The sequence below is a fragment of the Symphodus melops genome (genome assembly GCF_947650265.1).
Source record: "Symphodus melops genome assembly, chromosome: 21".
Classification (NCBI taxonomy): Eukaryota; Metazoa; Chordata; class Actinopteri; order Labriformes; family Labridae; genus Symphodus; species Symphodus melops.
The window spans coordinates 18,522,677-18,545,687 of record NC_136711.1 but is presented as its reverse complement, the minus strand read 5'-3'; the positions used below and the strand labels follow the sequence as shown (position 1 = coordinate 18,545,687).

The following is a 23,011-nucleotide window of genomic DNA, read 5'->3' as shown; positions in this document are numbered from 1 at the left end:
TCTGGCGCTGTGTAGGTGGCAGCTCCACTTTCTTTGATTTTCTTTATTTTTAATGTTTTTTTTATTTCTTTGACTTTTTTGCTCTTCTGTTCCTCTTTTCTTTTTCTTTGGATTCATTTTGGGGCTTTTTGTGCCTTTATTGTAGAGATAGAACTGATAGAGTCGGAGATCAGGGAGGGAGAGAGAGAGAGAGAGAGAGAGAGAGAGAGAGAGAGAGAGAGAGAGTGGGGAATGACGTGAAGGAAAGGAGCCAAAGGTCGGATTAGAACCTGGGCCGCCCGCTTTGAGTACCACAGCCTCCATACACGCACACGAGTTTTACTACGTTATTCAGTAATAGATATGGACCAGAAAGACTTTAAATCATGCTAAGCTGTTGCAATGACATTTTAGTATCACGTGAAGCTTAAATAAATATATATATATAAAAGTGTCAGAGACTTTTTGAAGGCATAAAGCTGCACATACTAGTTTTAAATGCCGTCTTGGTTCAGCAGAAATGGTCCAGTCTCAGAGCGAGCCGCACAAATAATGTAAAGGGATGCAGGGGGGAGAGTGGATCTGAGCGTAATGTGACTCAAAGGAGAGGAGGATGCTCATAAGCTGCTGCTCTGTCAGAGTGATTCCATACCAGTGTTGGACCCCGGACGCCTGTGTGAAACTGAAAATCACATAATTCTGTCTTATTCTCCTCCTCTCTGCAGGGTACATCCCCAGCTACCTCGAAAAGGATGAGCCATGTGTGGTGTGTGGCGACAAGGCCACAGGTTACCACTACCGCTGCATTACCTGCGAGGGCTGCAAGGTACACACACACACACACACACACACACACACACACACACACACACACACACACACACACACACACAGACATAATACCTGTCAGGGAAGCCTGTGAGGTCAGCCGCTACATTCACACACACTCTGAAGCAGCAGCTTACTTTGCACACACGGTGATCACACACACACACACACACACACACACACACACACTGAGTAACACACAGACACAGACGGATGACATGTTTGTGTAAAACCTGTCAGCCTAGCACGTCGGCTCTCTGTCTCATATCCATTATCCTGCAGGCTGTGAGACACTTTGATGATCGGTGAGCTTTTGTTTCGTTTGCTCATCAATAACATGTCATATCTAAGGCTCCGGTGACAGAGCCGAGCTTACCATGATGCATTGATTGCATGATTGATTAGGATGGAAATAAAATACCTGCGTGTCATTCAAACGATACAAAGTGTTCACAGAGCAGTGGCTGGAAATGCAGAGATGTATTTACTCTCGTGCTGCAGCGTCTGCAGTTGTCGGTGACGCCGCTCCAGTGTTGAGAGAAAACTAATCATCAGGAGAAGCAGTTTGACTGTTTTCACGTTGAGATCATGTATACATTTCGACTCTTTCCGGAGTTATTTGAAGATTCATGTATGCATATAAATTCATATCTGGGATTTGTTTAACTCACTCCGACGCCTCTGCCTTCCAGCGATGACTTCTTATTCCTGGGTGTTAATATTTACTGACTGAGTAAAAGTTAATGAAAGAACAGTCAGGCACTTTCCGCTAAAGGAGCAGCAGAGGTGGAAGAAATGTCTTCTTGTGATGAGAGGCAAAAAGAACGAGTTAGCTTGAAGCTTTCCTTTCCTCGTGGTCAGTCTCTCTTTTGCTCCGCCTCCTGCATTCACCGCGGGCTCTCACTTCCTGGACTTATGACTCGCTCTCATTCATATCCATCTTGTCCGTCTCTCTCTCTCTCTCTCTCTCTCTCTGCTCTTGTCTCTCTGCAGGGTTTCTTCCGTAGGACCATCCAAAAGAACCTCCACCCGGCCTACTCCTGTAAGTACGATGGCTGCTGCATCATCGACAAGATTACCCGCAACCAGTGTCAGCTCTGCCGCTTCAAGAAGTGCATCGCAGTGGGCATGGCCATGGACCGTGAGTGCTGCAGTCACACACACACACACACACAAGACGAAGGACATTGATGCACGGCCTCGTTATTCCTTATTCTGTTCAATGATCACGGTCATGAATCCAAGTTGTCTCAATCGACAGAGAAGTTATGAAGGGGAAATAAACGTCCGCCAACATGCAAACATGAACTAAAAGCAAACTTCTTATCTCCCTCCACCCTCTCTTTATCTCGGGCTATCCTCTTCCTCCTCCTCCTCCTCTTCTTCTCAGTGGTCCTCGACGACTCGAAGCGGGTTGCTAAGCGACGGCTGATAGAGGAGAACAGGGAGCGACGCAAGAAGGAGGAAATAGTGAAAACTCTCCAGAACCGTCCAGAGCCCACCACGTCGGAGTGGGAGCTGATCCGCCTGGTGACAGAGGCCCATCGGCACACCAACGCTCAGGGCTCCCAGTGGAAACAGAAACGCAAATTCCTGGTAAGAAGAGCCGATGAAACAACAGCGTTTAGATCCTCACAACGATAAAAGCGTCAACATTTAACTGTAAACACTGAAAAGTTTTAGTCTATTATATATTCGACATAGGACACGCCCACCCAGGCAGCTTTTTCAAGGACACGCCCACCCCAGTAGATCGCTCAAATGTAGCTGCGACTGCCATGAAGAGCTGGCCAATCAGAGGAAAGCGGGCACGTGGAGAGGGCGGGCCTTAAAGAGACAGCAGCTGAAATGAACCGTTTCAAGCAGAAGCTGAAATGAGGGATTTCACTGACGGCAGTAAAAGATAAATAAAGAGGTTTTTTGAGCCACTCATCTCGCAGCACGACTCAGACTGGGATGTTCCAGACTGACATAAGAAATGGAAGTATAATAAGTGTCCTTTAATAATAAGGAACTTCAGGTGGCAGATTGTTAAAGTTAAAGAGGGCGAGGTGAAGTGATACATGTAAAGATCTCAGCGATGACACAGTGAGAACAAAGTGATCGTTGGCCCACAACACAAAAAAAAAAAAAAAACATGCTTTGTTTCTCGACGACGGGAAGACCCTCAGTGTTTTTTCTTGACGTACCCCAAAGACAGCGACGAGAGATCAGAGGACGAAACAAACGCATCGAGGTGAATTGATCTGTTGTGAAGCACCGAGGACGTTTTGACTTTGAGAAACATCAGAGAAACATGGAGCCTTTTAAAGTCACGAAAAACACTCGAGCGATTACCGCTGCTGTGGTGTTTGTGCTTCCGTTTCCCTTCTTTTAACCCCGTCACTAAGGGACGTCGCAGATTATAGTCTCATGGTGAAATGTCAGAAATGATCGGGGTTCATTTTATGTGGAGAAGCTGAGGCTTTCTCCTGTCAAAGACTTTTTTTTATGACTTCATCACTCCGCTCCCCCCTCGCTGTCTGTCTCTATTTCCACGTCTCCCTCTTCCTGTGTCTTTATTCCTCAGCTCTCGCCGGCATTTTAATCCTTCCGGGCTCTTAACCAGACCTAATTCATTCACACCTCGATCCTCGCTTTAATCTCTCTCCCTTCTTCATTTCTTTGTTTTCCTCCCACACTGTCCCTCGTGCCTCCTCCCCCCTTCTGTCCCCCCCCCCCCCCCCCCCCCCCTCCCCTCCATCTCAGCCAATACAAATCCTCCGTCATGTGCGCTCATGTGAAAGTTGGCAGGGATGCTGGCACTCAGTCTGTCTCTCTCAAACTGTCTTCCTGCTGAGCTCGTCGTCAGATTTATTCTGGACCGGCCTGTCAGGGTGTCCCTTCCTGGTATCTCTCTCTCTCTCTTCCCCCCCCCCCCCCCCCCCCCCCCCCCCCAAAAAAAAAAATCACACACACTGACCTCGTGCTCTGGCACAACATTATGTAGGATGCTCTCCAAGTTTTGAGCACTCATTAACAGTTTCCCTGCTACACACTGAACCAGAGCTAATGGCCAAATCAATGGGTTTCATTTGGGGAAATTTTTTTTTTTTAAATTGGATGGGATGAACACGGGGGATCTGCCAGGTTTAGGTGGGCGTTACATGTGAGAAACATAGTTGGGGGGGGGGGGGGGTCTATCTAGAAAGCTCTTGAAAGCACTTGGGATGTAGTGGCATGGATTGTGGTGGCAGTTGCCAGGCAACACAGAGGATGTGGCCGGCTGTGATTGGAAGGGGGACATGTGAGGATGAGGAGGTAGGAAGCTTCAAAATGAGAAGAGGAAGTTTAAAAACGTTAAATAAAAACACACGCTCGAAGTCCAATTTTAACCTTTTCTTTAACGTGCAGTTAAATCACTTCTAGACTAACATTTAGGAAAGAAGTGGTGAAGAATCATATTTGTATTTAAAGAGGTTTTTTATAGAGCTGGGCTCACTATAGAGCCACTGACTTATTAGCATAGTTAGCATGTTGAAGTGAAAGTAGTGCATATCTGGGTTCCTCTAAAAGGATAAACACAGGCTTCACTCACTAACAGGGCTCTGCAGGCTGAAACCGCTGAACCCTGAATATCTACATTTCCCCGCTAAGCCGACGGGGATGAGCCCGTTCAGTCCTGTGGGGACGGCAGCAGTGACATGGCTTCTCACGCACACACACACACACACACACACAAATGACTTCTCATTTGACGGTGACTTTGTTGAATGATGCACTGATTACAGTAAGCTCTGCACCGCGTCAAAGAAAGACTGCGCTCCTTTTTGAACGTGTTCATTTCAAGGTGTCGAGCAGCTGTGTGCATCAGGCCTGAGAAGATCGTGAGATAAATACCAGCAGCACATTGATGAGTGGAGGGGGGGCGGGGGGGAGAAAGACCTCCATGAATACCCAGAAGATTTAAAAAGGAAGCAATTAAGCTTGTAAATGATTTAACAAGGTTGGAAGGATTCAAGTAGTTGTTCTCCAGAACAAAAAACCTCACACGACCAGTTTGATTGGCTTCATAAATCAAACATCCATAAAAAATCAATGCAGGCTTCTTTGAAATTAACATCAGCTGTGCTCGTGTGAAAATCCCGTTTGGACATCTTCAAACTAAAATTTGAACAAGCAGTAATAACGATTAAGTGTATCTGTAAAAAAAAAAAAAAAAAGTCAACCTGTTGAAAAAAAGTGTTTTCCGATCATTTCCATGTTGAGTCGAAATCGACGACATCTGTGACTCGACTTTAAAATGACGTCATGAATATGGTGACATGGACCACGCTCCTACTTGAGCCTGATATCTGCCCTGATGACGCTTGATCCTCTCGGGAGGACAGCAGAGTCAGGTCGGGGTCATGTTCCTGGAAACTCTGAGTTTATTCTGGTGTTATGACTTGATACATATTCAGTTTGTATCAAATTGAAGCCGCGAGCTGACCATGACCTAGTGCACCTGAAGGGTTATTTTTAAGTTTCACAGCTTCTTGAACATTTGAACCTCGCGTGTCCTGCCCAAATTAGTACTTGGCTGAATGAAACTGAGTCTGGAGATCTGCAGGCTGCACACAGTTACAGTTACATGTTGTACACTTGCTCGCCCGCGCTCTCTCTCTCTCTCTCTCTGTCTGTGGTCAGGCGTCTTCATCTACGAAGACGTGTGTGTAGCTGCGTGTAAAGAGAGAAATCCTCCTTATTTGCTCGCCATTTCAAGATCATGTTTTTTCATGAAGAGCCTCCTTTGATGGCGCAGCCTTTAAATAAAAAAAAACACCCTATGTGACTACCGTAAAACTCGTAATAAAAGCTCATTAAAATATTCGAAACCGGCTACAGCACAATGCTTGAGATTTTCAAAATATTTGCCCAACAGAAAAGCATCATAATGCTGCCGAATCAGAGCAAAAATGAATGTAAACAAAATTCCACTTGAAGTCGTGTTGAATATTCCTTTCTCTGATACTCCTCAGTATCAGCCTCGTCCTGTCAGGCGTAAAGTACAAATGTAAAACTGGTCATCCTCTCATGTATAAGGCCGTTCATTAGTTCTCACTATCCATCCATCCTATAAAGGTCAGTCTATGTTTTACGCTGCGGGCCGTTTATATGGTCTCCAGTCTGAGCGCCTCTCAGCTCACATCGCTCTCCTCTTCTCTTCGGAACTCAAACTTTGTTTGCAGGCGCTCGCTGTTACCGCAGACAAACGTGTCCGCTGAATGTGAGGCAGTTTAATTATGACCTCCCAAAGAAACATTAAACAATTAACTTCATCTGTATCTTCATCCAATGAAGAATGAACCTAATGCAGAGTTCATAGCTCATGACTGAAACCATCCGTTTGCATCAGCTCGTTTCTCTTCTCCAAGTTTTAACCTCCTTTTTTTTTCTCCTTCAGACCGCGCTGGTGCTAAATCTTTATGTCAAAGTCCAAATGTCTGCTGCCTCTTTTGAAACAAATCCTAACCTTCCTGTTTCTTGCTACACATGACAGAAAAGGTTGTTTTTGGCTTTACGTTCATCCCGCTGAAGGTTTACACCTCGTGACCGCGAGGCCTGTGCAGCAGCAGCAGAGCAATAACTCATCTCCAGCTGCTCTGGAGCTAAGTGTTTTCCCTTACACGCCACCCTCATGAACATCCAGTTAATAAACAGGGAAATTACACGAGTCCGTAACAAGCCCCAACACGCCCGAGAGAATATTCAAGAACACAAATATCAACCTGTGCTTAGAGTAACAGCTCTCATCAGTCAGTGTCAGAGGAATCAGAGCTCCACAAACACAAACTGACGGAGGGTAGAGAACATTAGAAGAAGTGCATTTAGTTTCAGCTGTAGCATAAAGATCAGTCTGAGTCCCTCAGAACACACGCAGACCATGAAGTCTGTTCTTTGTCTCATTGGGCTCGGCGCAGAAATGTGAGATATTTAAAAACCTGGAAAAATAAAACCAAAGTTATCTTTGCGGCTCGATGCTCCTGGAGGTCGACGAGGCGTGAAAACGTGTTTCTCTAAGCCCCGCTGTGGACAGAAATGGGTTAACGGCTTCGTATCCATTGCTGTCGTCTGTGTCAGTTGCGACTTCTGACCTGCAGCTGAACCTGCGGCGGCTTAGTCTCGCGGTTTGATTCCAAGCTCCTCCACTTGATACTGTGGCGTTGATTCAGCAGCTCTGAACCTCAGCTGCTCCCCCCCCTCGCTCTCCTGGGAGCTCTTTTAGAGGGACTCCAGCTTTGTTTTGGCTCTCGTACGACACGAGTTGCGATGCATTAAAGTTTTTTATTATGATAATTTGAATTTTCCATAATTTGTCAGCAGTGTTGGCTAAGTTCACGCTGATTTACGTAATTCCTCTCCCTCTCTGGGATTCTTCCTGGTGTCAGGTGATTATTCCTACATTTCTATCTCGTCCCATTTCTTGTTCAGAGCCCAGACTGAATGAATAACGTTTGGCCCTGACACTAGCTTTATTTATTTTCATAGTTACAGCCTCGATTTCACACAACCCACACATAAACATGTATTCGCTGCAGTCCTCCTGGAAGTAAACCTAATCTGTCTGCTCTGACACGTCCCGTTCCTCTCACAGGCCTGCCCTCCTTATCTGATTTATTGGTTTTTAATTTGTCTCCAACAAAAGAAAGCAGTTTGTAGGAAAAGAGCAAATAAGGGTATAAAAGCGCTTTAGCCTGCGGTTTCGCTGGCTTTGCTTTATTCAAACCCCCACGCTGCTCCTATTGATTCTTCTGTTATCTTACTTTATTCATTTGTGCTGTTCAATTCTGAGAACACCCCCGAACTCTTCACTTCTTCTTCTTCTTCTTTGTTCTTTAATCTCCACGGCTCTCCTACTCAATCATGGTAAAGCCATTTTCATATTCCCTTGAACTGTATCTGCCATAACTCTTTCTGTGCTTTAATATAAAAAGATCAACAGCCACACAACTTTTGGCTTACATTCCCACAAAACCTCTTTAAAGACAGCTCTCACATATTGAGCTTTATTTTAAATTAAAGGTCACATGTTCATCTCCTCATCAACCGATATAATAAAGTCTCAAAGCTCCTCTGATGTGATGTGTGTGAAGTGTGTTGTTGTAAATCCACTCTGATCCTGTATTTGATCATGTCTATAAACCCCTCTGTTTCAGCCCTGCTCAGAACAGGCTGTTTCTGTGCCTGTAGCTTTAAATATGCAAATGAGCTGTGTCTGACCACGCCCCCTCTCTGGAAGGGCTCGGGTGTACTCGGTGCTTTCTCGCTCCATGTCCTATTGTTTACGGTGAAGAAGACTCAGAGGGCAGAACAAATACCTAGCTGGGGGAGGGGCTACTGCCCTTTGTGATGTCATGAAGGGAAAATCTCCAAACGGCCTGTTTGAGCTCACATTTTCTAAAAAGTGGAGCAGGCAGAAGACGGAGAGGATGGACTTTTCTCATGATTGTAGCCAGACTAGAGACACACACTGGTGTTAGAAAAACATGGTAAAGTGAATTTTCATATATAATATGTGACCTTTAAATCTGCGGGATTGAGTCCAGATAAACACCACTATGTTCACGTTAATAAAGAATGATGGAGATACAAATCGTTCCTGGACAACATCGCAACAGCGCTTTATGACACAGATGAATAAGAATTAGAAGCTTTCACACAAGATGATATTAATAATAAAGATCTGCTGTTGTTGGTATTGGTCCCGCTTCTGGTCATCTTTATCACTGAAGCTTTCCCTCGATAGTCATTATTAGCTGGTGCAATGTCGGTTTCTAATCAGCCTCGTACTTCTCTCTCCCCACGCAGCCAGACAAAATCGGCCAGTCCCCGGTTGAGCCCACGTCAGACGGAGACAAGGTGGACCTAGAGGCCTTCAGCGAGTTCACCAAGATCATCACTCCTGCCATCACACGCGTGGTCGACTTTGCCAAAAAACTACCCATGTTCTCTGAGGTGAGCGGTGCTCCGTGGTGCTGGGGATCAGTGTGTGTGTGTGTGTGTGTGTGTGTGTGTGTATGAGTGAGTTAAAGAAATGAGTGATTTAAGGAGTTTAAATGTGTCCAGGCTGAATTAGCATTTCCTCGGTTGGTGGAGGACCAAAAGGACATGTGGTTTAAAAGTTATGAGTGATATTTACAACTTGACGGTGCTCAGTGGAGGAAGATAAATCTATTGTGGAAAAATGTCAAAAAGATTTAACACATAAAAGGTTCTTTAAATCTTTGCAGCTCATTAAAAAAACAAGGTTTCCACTCATAGCGTCGTCCTCCGCCAAGGTCAACAGTCCTCTCCTTTGTGATATTTAAATCTGCATACTGTTGATGTACATATTCTTCCATAACTATAAAAATAATGGCAAGCTCAAGTTTCTCCCTCCTGTTTATTTATTAATAACAGAACATATTCGACACACTTATTTATTAAAAGATAAAACACATAGTTATTAAGTCAATACTGGAAATACTTTAAAGGAAACGGCAGCTTGTGACTAAAACTGCATATTTAGTTAATCTTTTATTTCAACACTGATATTTAAATATCAACATTTTAGGGTTCAGTAGCTGCTGACAATCAGAGCAGCACTCCTGTCGGCCCCGCCTTAATTAGCAACATGTAATCATGTTCCCGCCCCCTGCTGCTCTCATTGAGTCGTGATTGGATAATTATCAGGGTAGCGTGTGTGTGTGTGTGTGGCAGAATAAAAAAAACTGTGTGTTAGAGTCTCTGGGGTGTAATGAGAGGAACAAGTGTAACTGTAATTAATCTCTGTGTTTGGAAACATAAATCAGAGAAACTTTTCAAAGTAGAGGTCATCACTTTTTCAATCAGCATATTTTAGTCTCATTTCTACTTTTATGATGGATGCTGCTGTTCAAATGCACGTAAATGAGAAGCTGGTGCTGCTGACGGATAATCAATTAATGTGAAAGAAAGTAAAGAGAAGCCGATAAGGACCGAGCAGCGTTTAGTATTCCACACAGTGAAGCAGATAATCAGCCATGTGTAATATGTTATCTTCTTATAATATTCTCAAAGAAAGCCTTTGAATCTGACGGCACAGGACCTGTTTAGCCTAAATGAGATCTGTTCACGAGTTCCCGATAAGAAAGCACGAGAAACAAAAAGCAGCTCTCATCGAGTCACTGAAAATTAAGCGAGGAACTCCACCAATCAAGCCGGCGGGAATGCCAATTAATCGACTCAGCAGACGAAGGCGAAATAAGCTTACACAAAGGTGAGATTGAATTCAGCGCAGCAGCAGTAGATTTAATCAAGCGGGCTTCAACTCCGAGATTCTAATATGCATGTAAATCAGGCTGTTAGTCATGATCTGTTTTCATCTCCTGAAAGAAGAAACGTCTGCCTCTCGTCGACCTCCTCTCTGCGCCTTCTTCTCCACAACATCTGTGAAGTCATTATCATCATTTTCATTTTACAGACCCCTTCCTCAAAGGACCCAAAAAAAATGTTTAAAGAATAAAAGGACGTCGATAAGGCTGCTCATGTTTGAATCTGAGTGGTGGATTCTTTCCGACCTGTGGTTCCCCACTGTCTCTCTGTCCCCGACTCTATCCACTGTCCTGTCTCGAGCAGAACGACGGAAAAAAGCCCGAAAAATAAATCTCTTAAGACATACTCTGTTTCTAATTCCTGCGGGAGGGACGTCACTAGATGGCGTCTTGTTTTTAATCCTTGACGTTAGTTGCAGCCTTTTAAGTCAAGAGTGGCGTGAGGGTTCGTGTGGACACTTTTCTTCTCATGTGTGATCAAAAAGTAGACGTACAGCACGTCTGGCTTCGTTAAAGGGATACTTCACCCATTTGCATGAAGCTGTGTATCATTAGAAACATGGTAGTAGTGTTGAATGGTCGTGAATCCAGCCCTCATTTTGCCCTGAGACGAGAAAAATGTGTTGTGCAAAAATTTAGTGCAAAAAGCGTCATATTGCATCACATGAAGAAAACTTCCAGGCAAAGAAAAACATATTTTTCTCGTCTCAGGGCAAAATGAGGGCTGGATTCACGACCATTCAACACTACTACCATGTTTCTAATGATACACAGCTTCATGTAAATGGGTGAAGTATCCCTTTAAGATTGATTTGCAGTTTGTCAGAAACGACTGTCACTGTGGAAACTCCCCGCCACGTGTGGTTGTGCTATTTCGGCTAACGTTCCCAAACTGTGATTCCCCCTCGTAATCAGATCAACATGATTGAAACAGACGTCAATATGTCCAGTTAACACACGTGATAAACTAAAATGACGGCCTGAATGAGCTTAAGAAATATAGAAGGACCTGGAAGGTTTTTCTTCTTTCTCGATCGGTCCCCGGTAATTACAATCCGATGGGGAATTTTGGATCCGCTGAGCGTGCATCAACATGTGTTTTATGTTTTAAACATGGTGACCCGGGGCCGGCGCTTACTACGGCGGATACGGGAAGGAAGACTATTTAAAGCCTGCATACTTACAGTATTTCCCCAGACGTATCAGAATGAGTCAGTATGAGCTTGGATGATGTTTAGCTCACTCACTGGTTCCCATTCATTTGAACAGGAGCCCCCCCCCCCCTCCTTTGAATGCCCCTGCGTGTCATCACACGTGGCCGAGGGCATTATGTTTCTGGGTTGTTTGTCCATCTGTCTCTTTATCCGTCCATCCCATGTGTATAAACACGAGATAAACCGGAGGGAACGTTTTTAAAACAACGTCTCAAACTTCCTCTTGGACTCGAGTGTGACCTAAAACCTTCGTGGTTACGAGGTCAGAAGTGAAAAATCTCCAAGACCCCCTCATCCTCTCCGTTTAATGCATCCAAAACTAGACCTGGTCATGATGCGTTTGATGTCCTTTTGTGAAGCACTTTGAATTGCCCTGTTCGTGAAAATGTGTTAAATACATAAATGTGCCTTGCCTAACAGCTGGGCTCCATACGTGACCGTAAAGAACCCAACATCTCCGCTCCTGGAAGTAACCCGGCCTACTAATCCTGATGTTTAGTTTTTAGAGGAAAGCATTTTTTCAGTAACTTCTGTAAAACATAAATAAATCTACAAACTGTTCAAACTTCTTTTGGAAACTGTAAACTGGCTGCACACAAACATAAGACAGTAAAAGTCTTGGATATCTGGGACTTTAGTTGCCGTGGTAGCGAATACAGATTTCGATCTCTTTAGATTTTTACAAAAATTGCGCCAAAGTTTTTAATTTTGGGATCCAGACAACCGTAGTATTCGTACCGCAATGGCGCCCGTCGTCCTTTTTTAAAGGATTTTATTGATTTTGCAGCTTCAACACTTCAGTACTATCCAGTTTTCCTTTTTTAAAACGTTCATTGTCCTTCTGTTCACCAGCTACCTTGTGAAGACCAGATCATCCTGCTGAAGGGCTGCTGCATGGAGATCATGTCGCTTCGAGCTGCCATCCGCTACGACCCGGAGAGCGAGACGCTGACGCTGAGCGGGGAGATGGCCGTGAAGCGGGAGCAGCTGAAGAACGGCGGGCTGGGCGTGGTGTCGGACGCCATCTTCGACCTCGGCAAGAGCTTGGCGCAGTTCAACCTGGACGACACGGAGGTGGCGCTGCTGCAGGCCGTGCTGCTCATGAGCTCAGGTTGTTGTCGCCTTAAGAACTTCACCGCCTTACATGTAGCTTCCTGTCTGAACGTTCAACCGTGTTAGAGCGCTTTGTAACATTGGTAGGACGAGTGTCCTTAGAGACACAACTCCATGATTGTGCATATTTCTAGTCATTACAGAGAACAGAAGGAGCCAAAAGCCGAGTCCAATAACTCGGTCAGTGTTTAAAAGAGGAAATCTGAAAACTCATCTCAAATGTGGTTAAAAAGCTCCGACTCTCATTTCCTGTTTCAGCTGATCAAAGATGATGATTCCTTACTCACACATTTACAAATGCACTTCCTCTTTGGTCCTTCTATGTCAAAATTATCATCTCATCTCACTCGCATTACTGCTCAAACTCCCCTCTCATCTTTTTTCGTCGTCCCTCCCTCCTTCCCCTCTTTTCTTGCTTTCACCAGACCGCTCCGGCCTGACCTGCATGGACAAGATCGAGAAATGCCAGGAGACCTACCTGCTGGCGCTTGAGCACTACATCAACTACCGCAAGCACAACATTCCCCACTTCTGGCCGAAGCTTCTGATGAAGGTGACGGACCTGCGGATGATCGGGGCGTGCCACGCCAGCCGCTTCCTTCACATGAAAGTGGAGTGTCCCAACGAACTCTTCCCGCCGCTCTTCCTGGAGGTATTCGAGGACCAGGAGGTGTGAAACGCCACGCAAAGGGAAGAGGAAGTTTGCGGGAAAACTTTTGCGGGAGATGGGAAGGGCCATCGTTTTTTGTGAGGGAAGGATGGAGCGAGAGTCCTCATGGCAGGAACCGGCATTTCTCCGGCATCACAATTTACAGTTTGAGGTTTTACAAAAACAAAAAAACAAAAAAAAACTGGAACCAACAATAACGGAAACAACACACCAGCAACAGGAGAAGCTAACAGAGGATTTTGTTTTTTGAACACCCTCTCCTCCACCTCTTTCTCCTCCTTTTTCTTACCCCTCTTTTAAAATCCGAGTGGTGGCCCTTCTGTCTGAGCATGATGTCTTATATAGTCAAAGTTGTAGCCATTTGCCAAGACACCGACACACACACACACACACACACACACACACACACACACACGAACACAATCACAGCCAGTTCCACCTCAGTTCTTCAGAGCAGCGCTCTTTGCAGGGGTCCGTTCCCCTCCTCTGGTTCTCTTTAGCGGTCACAGATTTCGCCCTCGTTTCAGCTCTCGCGCTGGCAGCACCTCTCAGTATTATTTCTGAATAAGTGTAAAGGAAGTAATTTGAGAAAACATCGAGATTTCATTGCTCACAGTAATGCAGGCACATGCAATCAGCACACACTGCACATGGAGTTTCTTTTCCAGCAGGATGCTTTTTTCTTTTTTTGGCATTATTCTGGTAACGGCTGTCGTGAAGCTGAGCAACCAGAAATACGTCATCGTCGATATTCCTCAACTCAATCTGAGCCGTCACAGCTTCTTCTACTTAGATCCCAGTGAAAACCGGTGCTATATTTATAAAAGGCTACTCCAGTTTTATGAATTACCTACCTTCATTAGTGTCATTGGACCGGCTCCTGTGACATACAGTGTGCGCACACACACACACACACACACACACACACACACGTATGAGCAGACTTTGCCTTGTCATCGCCCCTGCTGCTCGTTCCAGCAGCTGGCTGTCTTATGAATGACAATTAAGCCCCTGCTCTCTCCGAGGAGGAAAAAGAGCAGAGTGTAGAGGAGGAAGGGAGAAAGTTGGAGGGAGGAGCAAGAGAGGAAAGGAAGAGAGAGAGAGGAAATAAGATTTAATATGTGGATTGTAGATTCAGAGCCAGGGGTCAGAGGCAAATCTCCCACACCCAGACTCGAAGGAGGTTTTGAATAGCAGCAACCACCAGCGAGACGGCAAAGCTTAGCTTACATAAAACACACACGAACACTTTCTTTCTCTCTCTCTCTCTCTCTCTCTCTCTCTCTCTCTCTCTCTCTCTCTCTCTCTCTCTCTCTCCCTCTCTCTCTCTCTCTTCCTTTCACACACACATACACAAACATGAAAACACACATCACCTCAGAGTAACGTGAATGCCTCATTTTACTGTACGCACTGCATGGCAGTGTCGATATACAGCCCTAACCTGCAGGGTTTGTACAGAGTCCACTCCTCACGGACTCCACTCAGTGTGGCCCCTTCAGGCTTCCATACACATTTGCCTTTTTTCTACCATGGGCGTCACTGAGAGCAGGCAAATGCCAAGAAGGCTACCATTTACCTCAAAAAGTGGACACACCCCCAGGCTGGGGCAGCAATACTGCCCCTGTGGTGTCAGGCACTACCTCACCTCTGTGGACACAGGGCGGCTGCCCACAGCCTACACACAGACATACACCATCCGAGTTGGCGCATGTGTAGATTAACACACAAATGTGCGTAATTTTTTTTTTTGTTGCATAGGTGAACACTTGTAGTCACGGAAAGACAAAAAAAAAAAAAGAAAACACTCGCTGCATACACACACACACACACACACCCTCAGTTCTATCACTTGGTTGAAATGAAATACCACTGAAGACAGGAGGGCCGGCCATCCCCCCTGGAGGGTTCTACCAGCTCCAGGGAATGGTACCCATCACATTCGGGTGATCTCTTTTTGTTATGCGGGACCAAGTGTCATCTTTTGAGATTTTTTTTTGATTTTTTTTTATTGGATTTACCTGTTTCTGTCAATCGACTCACAGAAGCGACAAAGGACAGCGTGGTTTGTGCAGCCCAGCTGACGCCCATCAAAGCAAGCAGCAGGGGGAGAGACAACGCGGAGTAACTGAGAAACCCGAGGTGGCCACGTCCTGTTGAATAAGCATGTACAGAAAGTACAGTCTCCTTCTGCATCATGGCGATCTTCCACAGTACACTCACGATGACGACCGTCGTGATCGATATTCTCACGGAAACGAGCTTTGTGCAGTGCATCAGACGCAAATAAGTGGAATGTTCTTGACCGAAAAGAAGCCTCTTTGAGAGGCAACTCAAAAAGCTATTTTAGTCTCATGCACTTTAACAACGCTCACCACTATTACAGTAATCGCTCACTGCAATAATCCGTGGCAGATATCGTAGTGTACCAGCCAAATGACCAGTTAAGAATGTTAATTTGATCAGAAAAGCCCACTCTGTTCATTCCTATTGTGGGGCCAAGCCAAATCTAACTGGGTTTACCACTCCAACGAGAAGAGAACGCAAAGGAAGAAGAGACTAAGAGAATCTATTTGAAACTTAATGCCAAGCAGTAGATCGTACTGGGCACGTGTACAGGATGGGTGAAGCCCTCAGGAGTACCGGCGCGGAGGAATGCGTGGCAGGGATCGTGGGGAGTCGTCACAGAAGGCCAAGCCTCACTGAAGTGGACGTGGAGGATTGGAGCACGGTCTTTGGGCACAGTGGCGGAGTCCGGTGTGAGTCCAAGAAGAACCCCCTCCACGAACATCATCGCCCCCCCCCCCTTCAGAGATCCACCACTTGCCCCACCCAACTCCAAACCATAGCAGTGCCCTTCTCCGAGCCTAGCTCTGACTAAATTGCACCCCAACCCCAATTTAAAAGCCCCCCACCCAGCCAGGCTGGAGGGAGCTTTAGCACTTCTGCAACTTAAACACCCCCCCGCCCCTACGAATCACAGTTGAATCAACAATCCTTGTTGTATTGGCCAGTTAGTTCCCCTTCTGCTCTGTGTAAAACAGAGAATTGTAGTTATGGCTGCTCTGTGTAACAGAGGCCAGCAGTCGCAGTGGGCCCAGTCCCCAACCTGTCCCCATGTTGTCAGTATTAGACCTACAGCACTTGACCCTCAACCAACCCAACCGGGGGTCCAGAGATCCCCGGGGAGGGATGGAAGGAGGGCTGTGAAGCACTTATTAGTACTCATTTTCCCATCATCCTTCCTATAGCAGAGTGACATTTCAAATTCAGAGCCCTCCGCCCCCAAACATCATTATCCCCTCTCCTCTTCCGTAAGCACCCGAGCTATCATACCTAATTACCCTTGAGTGGGTTGTCCCCATTTTGGCCCCAAATCATTGACATCAAACGGGATCCAGGCCTCTCCCTTGTGAGACAAGGCTGGCCATATTTGCCCTTTAGAGCGGCGCCACCGGATGAATGTGAACGGATAAAGAAGCAGCGATGGGAACGAGAGACTTGAGCGTGAGAATGTGAGGACGCGAGAGAGACGAAGAAAGCATGGGACAAGAAACACACAAAAAAAAAACAGCAGAGGGCCTCAACCCCTCAACCGCCGCCATCGACATGGCTGAGAGAGGCCGTTTGTAAAGACGGTGCTTACAAACGCTCTGACGAATGGGAGACAGCGATATACAGAGTATGTACAGTCTCCCCTTCTGCTCCCACAACAACAACAGCTCCCGCTCCCATGCCAGCTGACAACCCCAAATGTCCCCCCCTCAGCCCCCCCCCCCCTTAAAGGATAACCTCCAACTTTCGCAAGGTGCGGATCAGAAAGAGATCCCACATTCCAGAAAGGCAGGTTTGGAGTTCCATTACGTCTTTGAAAAAGAACTGAAGAAGAAAAAATAAAAAAACGTTGATGTCCTTTGTTCCCGTGAGCTGACTGGGTCTGTGTGTGTGACAGACGGGGTTATAATGCTGCTTTACCTTCTGAGTCTGATTTAGATTAAGAAAAAAAAGATATATGAAAATATGATTATAAATCCATGAAACAAAATGAAAAGATGTGACTTTTTAAAAAAAAAAGACTCCTGAACAAAATGATTGGAGATTTTTTTTTTGTTTCATCATTGTTTTCTTTTTATTATTTTTCTGTTTGTTTTTTGACGCTTAAACTGCTCTGTGTAAAAAAGGAAAAAAAATACAGCTGTAGTCACTTTTTGACCATGCGTGCAGTGTAACATAGAAAATATTTCACTTCTTTTTCACATCTATAGTTTGTGTTGATAAGCCAACTGATCTGTTTGTCTGTGTGTCTGTTCAGCTGTCCGTCCCCTTTGATCAGGAGGAATTTACAAAACCAACAAAACAGGAATTTCTTTTTTATATTTTGTTTTCTTTTTTATGAAATACAACTTTGGAGGAAAAGAAAAAAATGCTAAACAGGAAAAATAATGCAACAGAAACTGAAAATATAAAAAAAAAAAAAAAAGAAACAAAAAAAAAAAAAAGAAACAATCTCGTCATACCTCACACAACACAAAACTCAAAAGGAACTTGGGAGGAGTCATATTCTGCAGGCACATGTGAAAGTTAAGAGATGCATATATAGATTTAAAAAAAAATGTATATGTTAAGATAATATGTGCTTGTGTGTACGCATCAGTAAAAGTTACAAAAGGACTTTTCCCTCAAGCTTTCGTGCTCTCTATCTTATCGATTTGGTTCTTGGAAGATTGGGAGAAGCTAAGCTTTGTTTGGCTAAGAGATCATCTGCTAATGTTAGCGCTTCTCCAACTTAAAGGCACAGTCTACAGACAGTAAACTCAAAATGTGAACGGCCCAGAGACTGAGGGATGAAGACTTTTGTAATGGCTGAGTGTTTTATGGTATTGAATGTAGCTGACAGGAGGGGGCTGGACCTGAGCCCGGCACCCACAACCTAACTTCCACACACCAGCAGAAAAGGATAGTGGTGTCACATAGACGTTACAAACAAACCAACAAAACTGAGAATATATATTGCCCGTCTGCAAGGTGCAATACTATGTTATGTATTTTTGTATGTTTTCTGTTTTTGATTTTATTTGTTGTTTCTTTTATGTTTTCTTTTGGCCATAACCAAGGATGTAAATACAAAAAAACATACAACACTCAAGATTTATTACAACAGAGTAAATTTAACCGCTCCATCTCGCTGTCATGTAAGAGTAAGGAAAAAAAAGCTACGTAATGTGTAATGTTTCAAACATTTGTATGTATGCACTCTCTCACATGTGCATGCCGTTCCATATTCATAAGTGCCCCGTGACATTAATCATAAAACCCTGTGCCTCTTCTTGTTTGCAAAGAGATAGACTCGTACCCCTGATATTCTCACAACAAGACACGCTACACATGAACACCTATAGTTGTGTGTTTTCATCTGTGGAACAGTTCTTCTTACCTATGGATGTGAGTGTTGCCAGCAGCCACAGTGGCCTAAGGTTAGTCGAGCTGCTGGGTTGTCTTTCTGAGGAGAGTGGGAGGTTTGCGAGGGTTAAAAATAGAACGATAGCAAGTAGTTTTTTGAATGTCGGCTAACGTGGCTGCAACACACCCACATCATAGTTAGGAAAACTCAACAATGAATTTCCCCATTTGTGCGCTCCCCCGTTGCCTCAAAGAAGCCAGCCTGATGATCTTTAATGCAAAGTTTTTTTTGACTAAGAAACAATTAAGAGTAATCATGGACCCGTTTACAACAAGACTCCATTTACACGAAACCTTCTTAAAGTTTTGCAGCCAAACAACTAAATTCTACTGTTGATGCTTTTGTGGATCCCACGCCTCTTTTAGGGGTCTCTGATTGCCATACGCTAACCACAGTAGCACAACAGAGTGGTGTTAATGTATTAGAAACTTTTCAGAAACACCAGAGAAAGAAAAACATGTGCATGTTAGCATTGGAGTAACAAAAATAAAAACAAGCTATAGCCAATATAGCTAGCTAGCAACTCCAACTAAAGTCTTAAAACATGTCAAAGGCTAATCAGCTAACTTCACCACAAATGTAGCTAATTTGAAGCCTTTTCTTAGTTAGCTTACTGCAGATTTTAGTACTTCTCGTGTCTTTTGGATTTCACACTTCTTTTTTCTCTCAAAAATTTAGCCATTTTTCGCAGCTTTCTTGGCTAGCTAGCTGAGGTAGCTGGTTTTTTTTGTTGTTTTTTTTTAGGTCCTTTGGCTGTTGAAGACTTGAGGTAGAGTTTAAATGGAGTCTAAGATCATCGTGAAAGTTTAACCTACTAATTTTTTCAGCTCTGACCGTTAAATAGTGAAGAAATTTCAGTTAACAACGTCAACCCTAGCGGCAGCGATTTGTGCTTTCCAGAGTAAGGGTTTAAAGGCTGGCTTCATGGGGCGCCCCATCTCTCCATAGTTGTTATGATCCTGATTTATTCTCACATGTTGACACATTGGACAAGGGTGGATATTGTCTGTGATGTTTTCGGTTTTATGATTGTGTTTGGTCCCCCTCAATGCCAAATGTAGAGTTTGTGAAGACATGCAAGTAGCAAGATGTCTATGCAATTTTCCCTCCAGCTCCCTTCAAAGACAAGCTTGTTGTAACAGCTACGAGCGAGTCTTACTTATGAAATCAAATTCGGCCTGGCTTGAATTCCAGATGGTTTCTCCGTAACCCGAAGACCCTGCTACCTTGTGTGGGCGAGGGTCACGACTACTCTGGCCCTTAGCCCAGCTGACTTGGCTGGACCTACGGGTCAGCAATTACATTCTGTAGTGCAGGTCTCAGAGAACAAGTAGGAGGGGTTCTCGGGATGTTGTGGAGAATAAGGATTCTACGAAATGTGCTGTTTTTTGTAAACTGCTCGGACAGTGGTGCGTGTACATGTGTTTGTGTGGTCTGGATGTCTGCAGGGTGCAACGCTCTCATCGTTTGGTGGGTTGATCATTGAAATTCAATTTTAAAAGTGAACCCTTTCAAAAAATAGGTGTATGAAGCTTTAATTTTTTTATCTATTTTATGACCAAGTAAATGTAAAGTCCAAGAGGATTCTGGTAGGCTGATGTCCATCAGTGGGAAAAGCGAGTTATTACTCCATTACTTCCGCTGTTGATGCATAGGGAGGGGTTTTAAAGTATCTACATCCCCCACTGATGAATCATCGCCAACCTGCTGACTATCATAGTACTTTAGCACTTAACTAAAATGCACTTTGAATGGCCCAAACAAACCAGCAATTAGTGGAACTCTTTGGCAGTAATAACTGCATCCAAATGAAAAATGCAAATTGCACCCAAGCCAATCGCCTTTTCCACTGTTTAAGGTTTTTACTAGAATAGTTTAACCAGAAAATAAACAGCCCTGTGGCCTTGAGGCATAGACACTTAATGGCTAATTATAAAGTTTACAATTATTTTTTAATGAAGTGCAATAATTGAGCGAACAAAACCTTTTGGCGTATTTCTCATCAGATTTCATTTATACATTTGTTGGGGGGAAAAGAATAATCTCAAAAATGCTCATCAAAAAGCGCCCACCCGTGAGAGCATTAGCACTCAGACCCGCTCCAGACACACACACATGTACACGCACAAACACCGACCACTTTTTGTGACTGGGTAAAGGAAGCTATTGAAGGATTCTCTCAGGTAAAAGAACATTTTCTAATAAATGATGATGAACCTTAGATGAAACCCCATTGTTAGCTCATCTTTTTTTTTGTCTTCTCTATTCTACAACCAACGATGTCCCTTCTTCTGTTTCTGTGTGCGTCAGATTGAAAAGGTGTCGACACCCAGGTTTCAAGGACTTGGATCCTGAGTCCACCTCACCCACAGAGTCATGCCCTCATTAGTGTTGACCCTAAAACAAACGTATTTCTGCATGTGTGGACGTCGGCAGTCCTTGTGTTTTATTTGGTGTGTATGTTTGTGAGTTACGTCTGAATGGGACCAGGCCGCACTAGAAGCCCATTGCTGCCAGGAAAAGAAGTCAAGTTAATTTAAATTTGCCCTAATATCGTAAATCAGAATTTGCCTCAAGGAGCTTTCTAACCTTTCTAACACCATCTCTATAAACTTTTGATAGCGATATAAAAGCTCAACCCAACATTCACACATCAAAGAAATTGAACTTTTAAGCAGGACAATGTACTAATAGACCTCTGAACAACCCTAACCTTGTTTGCTAACTTGAGCAACATATCCATGGGAACGCTACGTCTTATTTAGTCGTACATTAATGTTTGCTTCCCTAGCTGCTTCGTCTCCAGCTGTTGTCGACACAGATTAGCCAGACAGTAAACAAATGGCGGTGATGCTAATCTAACATCGCAGGTGATGGAGTCCTCTGTTATTAGCGTGCAAGAGGAGCCACACAGCGCGACAGGACTACAAGCATGGCGAGTAAAGGCTTAGAACTTGCTCTCAGTGAGAAGGTCCCAAAAAAGGTTTCCACATCACCAAACAGGATAATGATCGTCTCCTGTAGACAACGTGAGGCTGAACTGACACAAAAAGGCTTGCTGTCAACTCTGCGGCTGTATCTGGGAGGTAACGTTAGCGGCGAGAAGCTGAAAGACACTTTAGCAAAGACAGTTAACTCGAGTAGAACCATCAACATGACAAGGCTAAAAGCTAAGCTAATTGGCTAGGAGAGGGAATGCAGCCAACGACGTACCCTCTAGGATTTTCATTCTGGAAAATAAGGATGCAGTTTACCTGTAATTAGCACAGAAACTAAAGAAGGGGATGAGTAGAAGAGTGAAGAGATTACTGCAACATCTAAGGCGTGATCGCTGTCGACAGATGGTTGTTAATAACATGGAAGATCAATGAGTGCAGCGCGGGAAACGCCAACGCTAGGCCCAAGAGAGAATGATAACATTCTGACGTTTTATGTAAAAGTTCAGACAAAAGAAAGCAAAAAATGTATATTTTGTTTTTCATGCCTGACGTATCCTGGTGGAAATGGGCTTCCAGAGGTGTCCATTTTTATTTCAAAATTCAAGTTTGATCAGAGGTAAATCTCACTTTAACTTCGACTAACAAAGACGTGCCAAAGTGTACAGCTGTAAATTCAGCCCTTTCTCTCAGTAAAAGTCTCGTCTGTGAACTTTCTGCCACTATGGTCAAAGTGCCAGCAGCAATATCCAGCTCTCCTTCTCCCAGTTGGTTAATGGTGTGCACGTATACATGAGAAGTACATGGCTCACATCCAAGCCGGGCCCCGTCCACCCTTGAGGGGTGGGTAGAGAAACTGGCTTTGTTCCTCCGTCTGCAGGCCTGTTCTATTTCAGTGCGCTTACTGTTCATCACTGTCGATGTACTGAAAGGCTAGCATGGCGAAAAAAAAACCCAAGGCTGTGCATGTATATAATGACGTGCATGTGAATGTCAGCGTCCATTTTCATGTGAGAGAACTGTTTGGTGTTAACGTGTGAGCCGTTCGCTGTCAACGTCTGTCTGTGTTGCTGATATCTGATCGACCAGCTCCGCTCTCCTGCCTGAATCCCCCCCCAGAAAGAAAAGCACCTTTTCAGGCCGCGGTTTGTGACAGAAGTCTGTACAACAGATTCCTGTCACAGACCTGTATTTTTTCCCTCTGAAGAATGTAACTTGTGTTCAGCAGGCTAAGGTGGTGAGGTTGTAGAAAATGGAAATTGCAAGAGTGGGTGATATTTGAAGAAGTGAAACTGAAAGGATTCCCACAAACAAAAGCCAGACTTTCGCTCGCTGATTGCCGCCGCTGCCGCGGTGCGAGGCTGGGCAATTGTGTTTCTCTTTCCAAATGATGGCCTTATTGATTGCTTTTGTATCCCAGCTCCTCTGTGGTATTGTTCCACAGCGTGTTTCATAGGGCACCAGAGGATTTATTATGAGGTTTGCATGTTGTGGAG

At 44.5% G+C, this 23,011-nt stretch overlaps 1 protein-coding gene across 2 annotated transcripts in view; it reads left to right on the top strand.

Moving 5' to 3' along the window:
- The window catches only part of thrab (thyroid hormone receptor alpha b), a 124,026-nt gene extending 103,226 nt beyond the window's left edge, over nucleotides 1–20,800 (top strand). For both annotated transcript variants that reach the window (XM_079334399.1, XM_079334400.1), the window contains 6 exons: nucleotides 705–805; nucleotides 1,801–1,948; nucleotides 2,198–2,403; nucleotides 8,638–8,784; nucleotides 12,188–12,446; nucleotides 12,874–20,800. In XM_079334399.1, coding sequence (XP_079190525.1) covers nucleotides 705–805; nucleotides 1,801–1,948; nucleotides 2,198–2,403; nucleotides 8,638–8,784; nucleotides 12,188–12,446; nucleotides 12,874–13,124 — 1,112 coding nt within the window. In that variant the 3' untranslated portion in view covers nucleotides 13,125–20,800. The remainder of the gene's footprint in view (nucleotides 1–704; nucleotides 806–1,800; nucleotides 1,949–2,197; nucleotides 2,404–8,637; nucleotides 8,785–12,187; nucleotides 12,447–12,873) is intronic.
- Nucleotides 20,801–23,011: the final 2,211 nt, after the last annotated feature.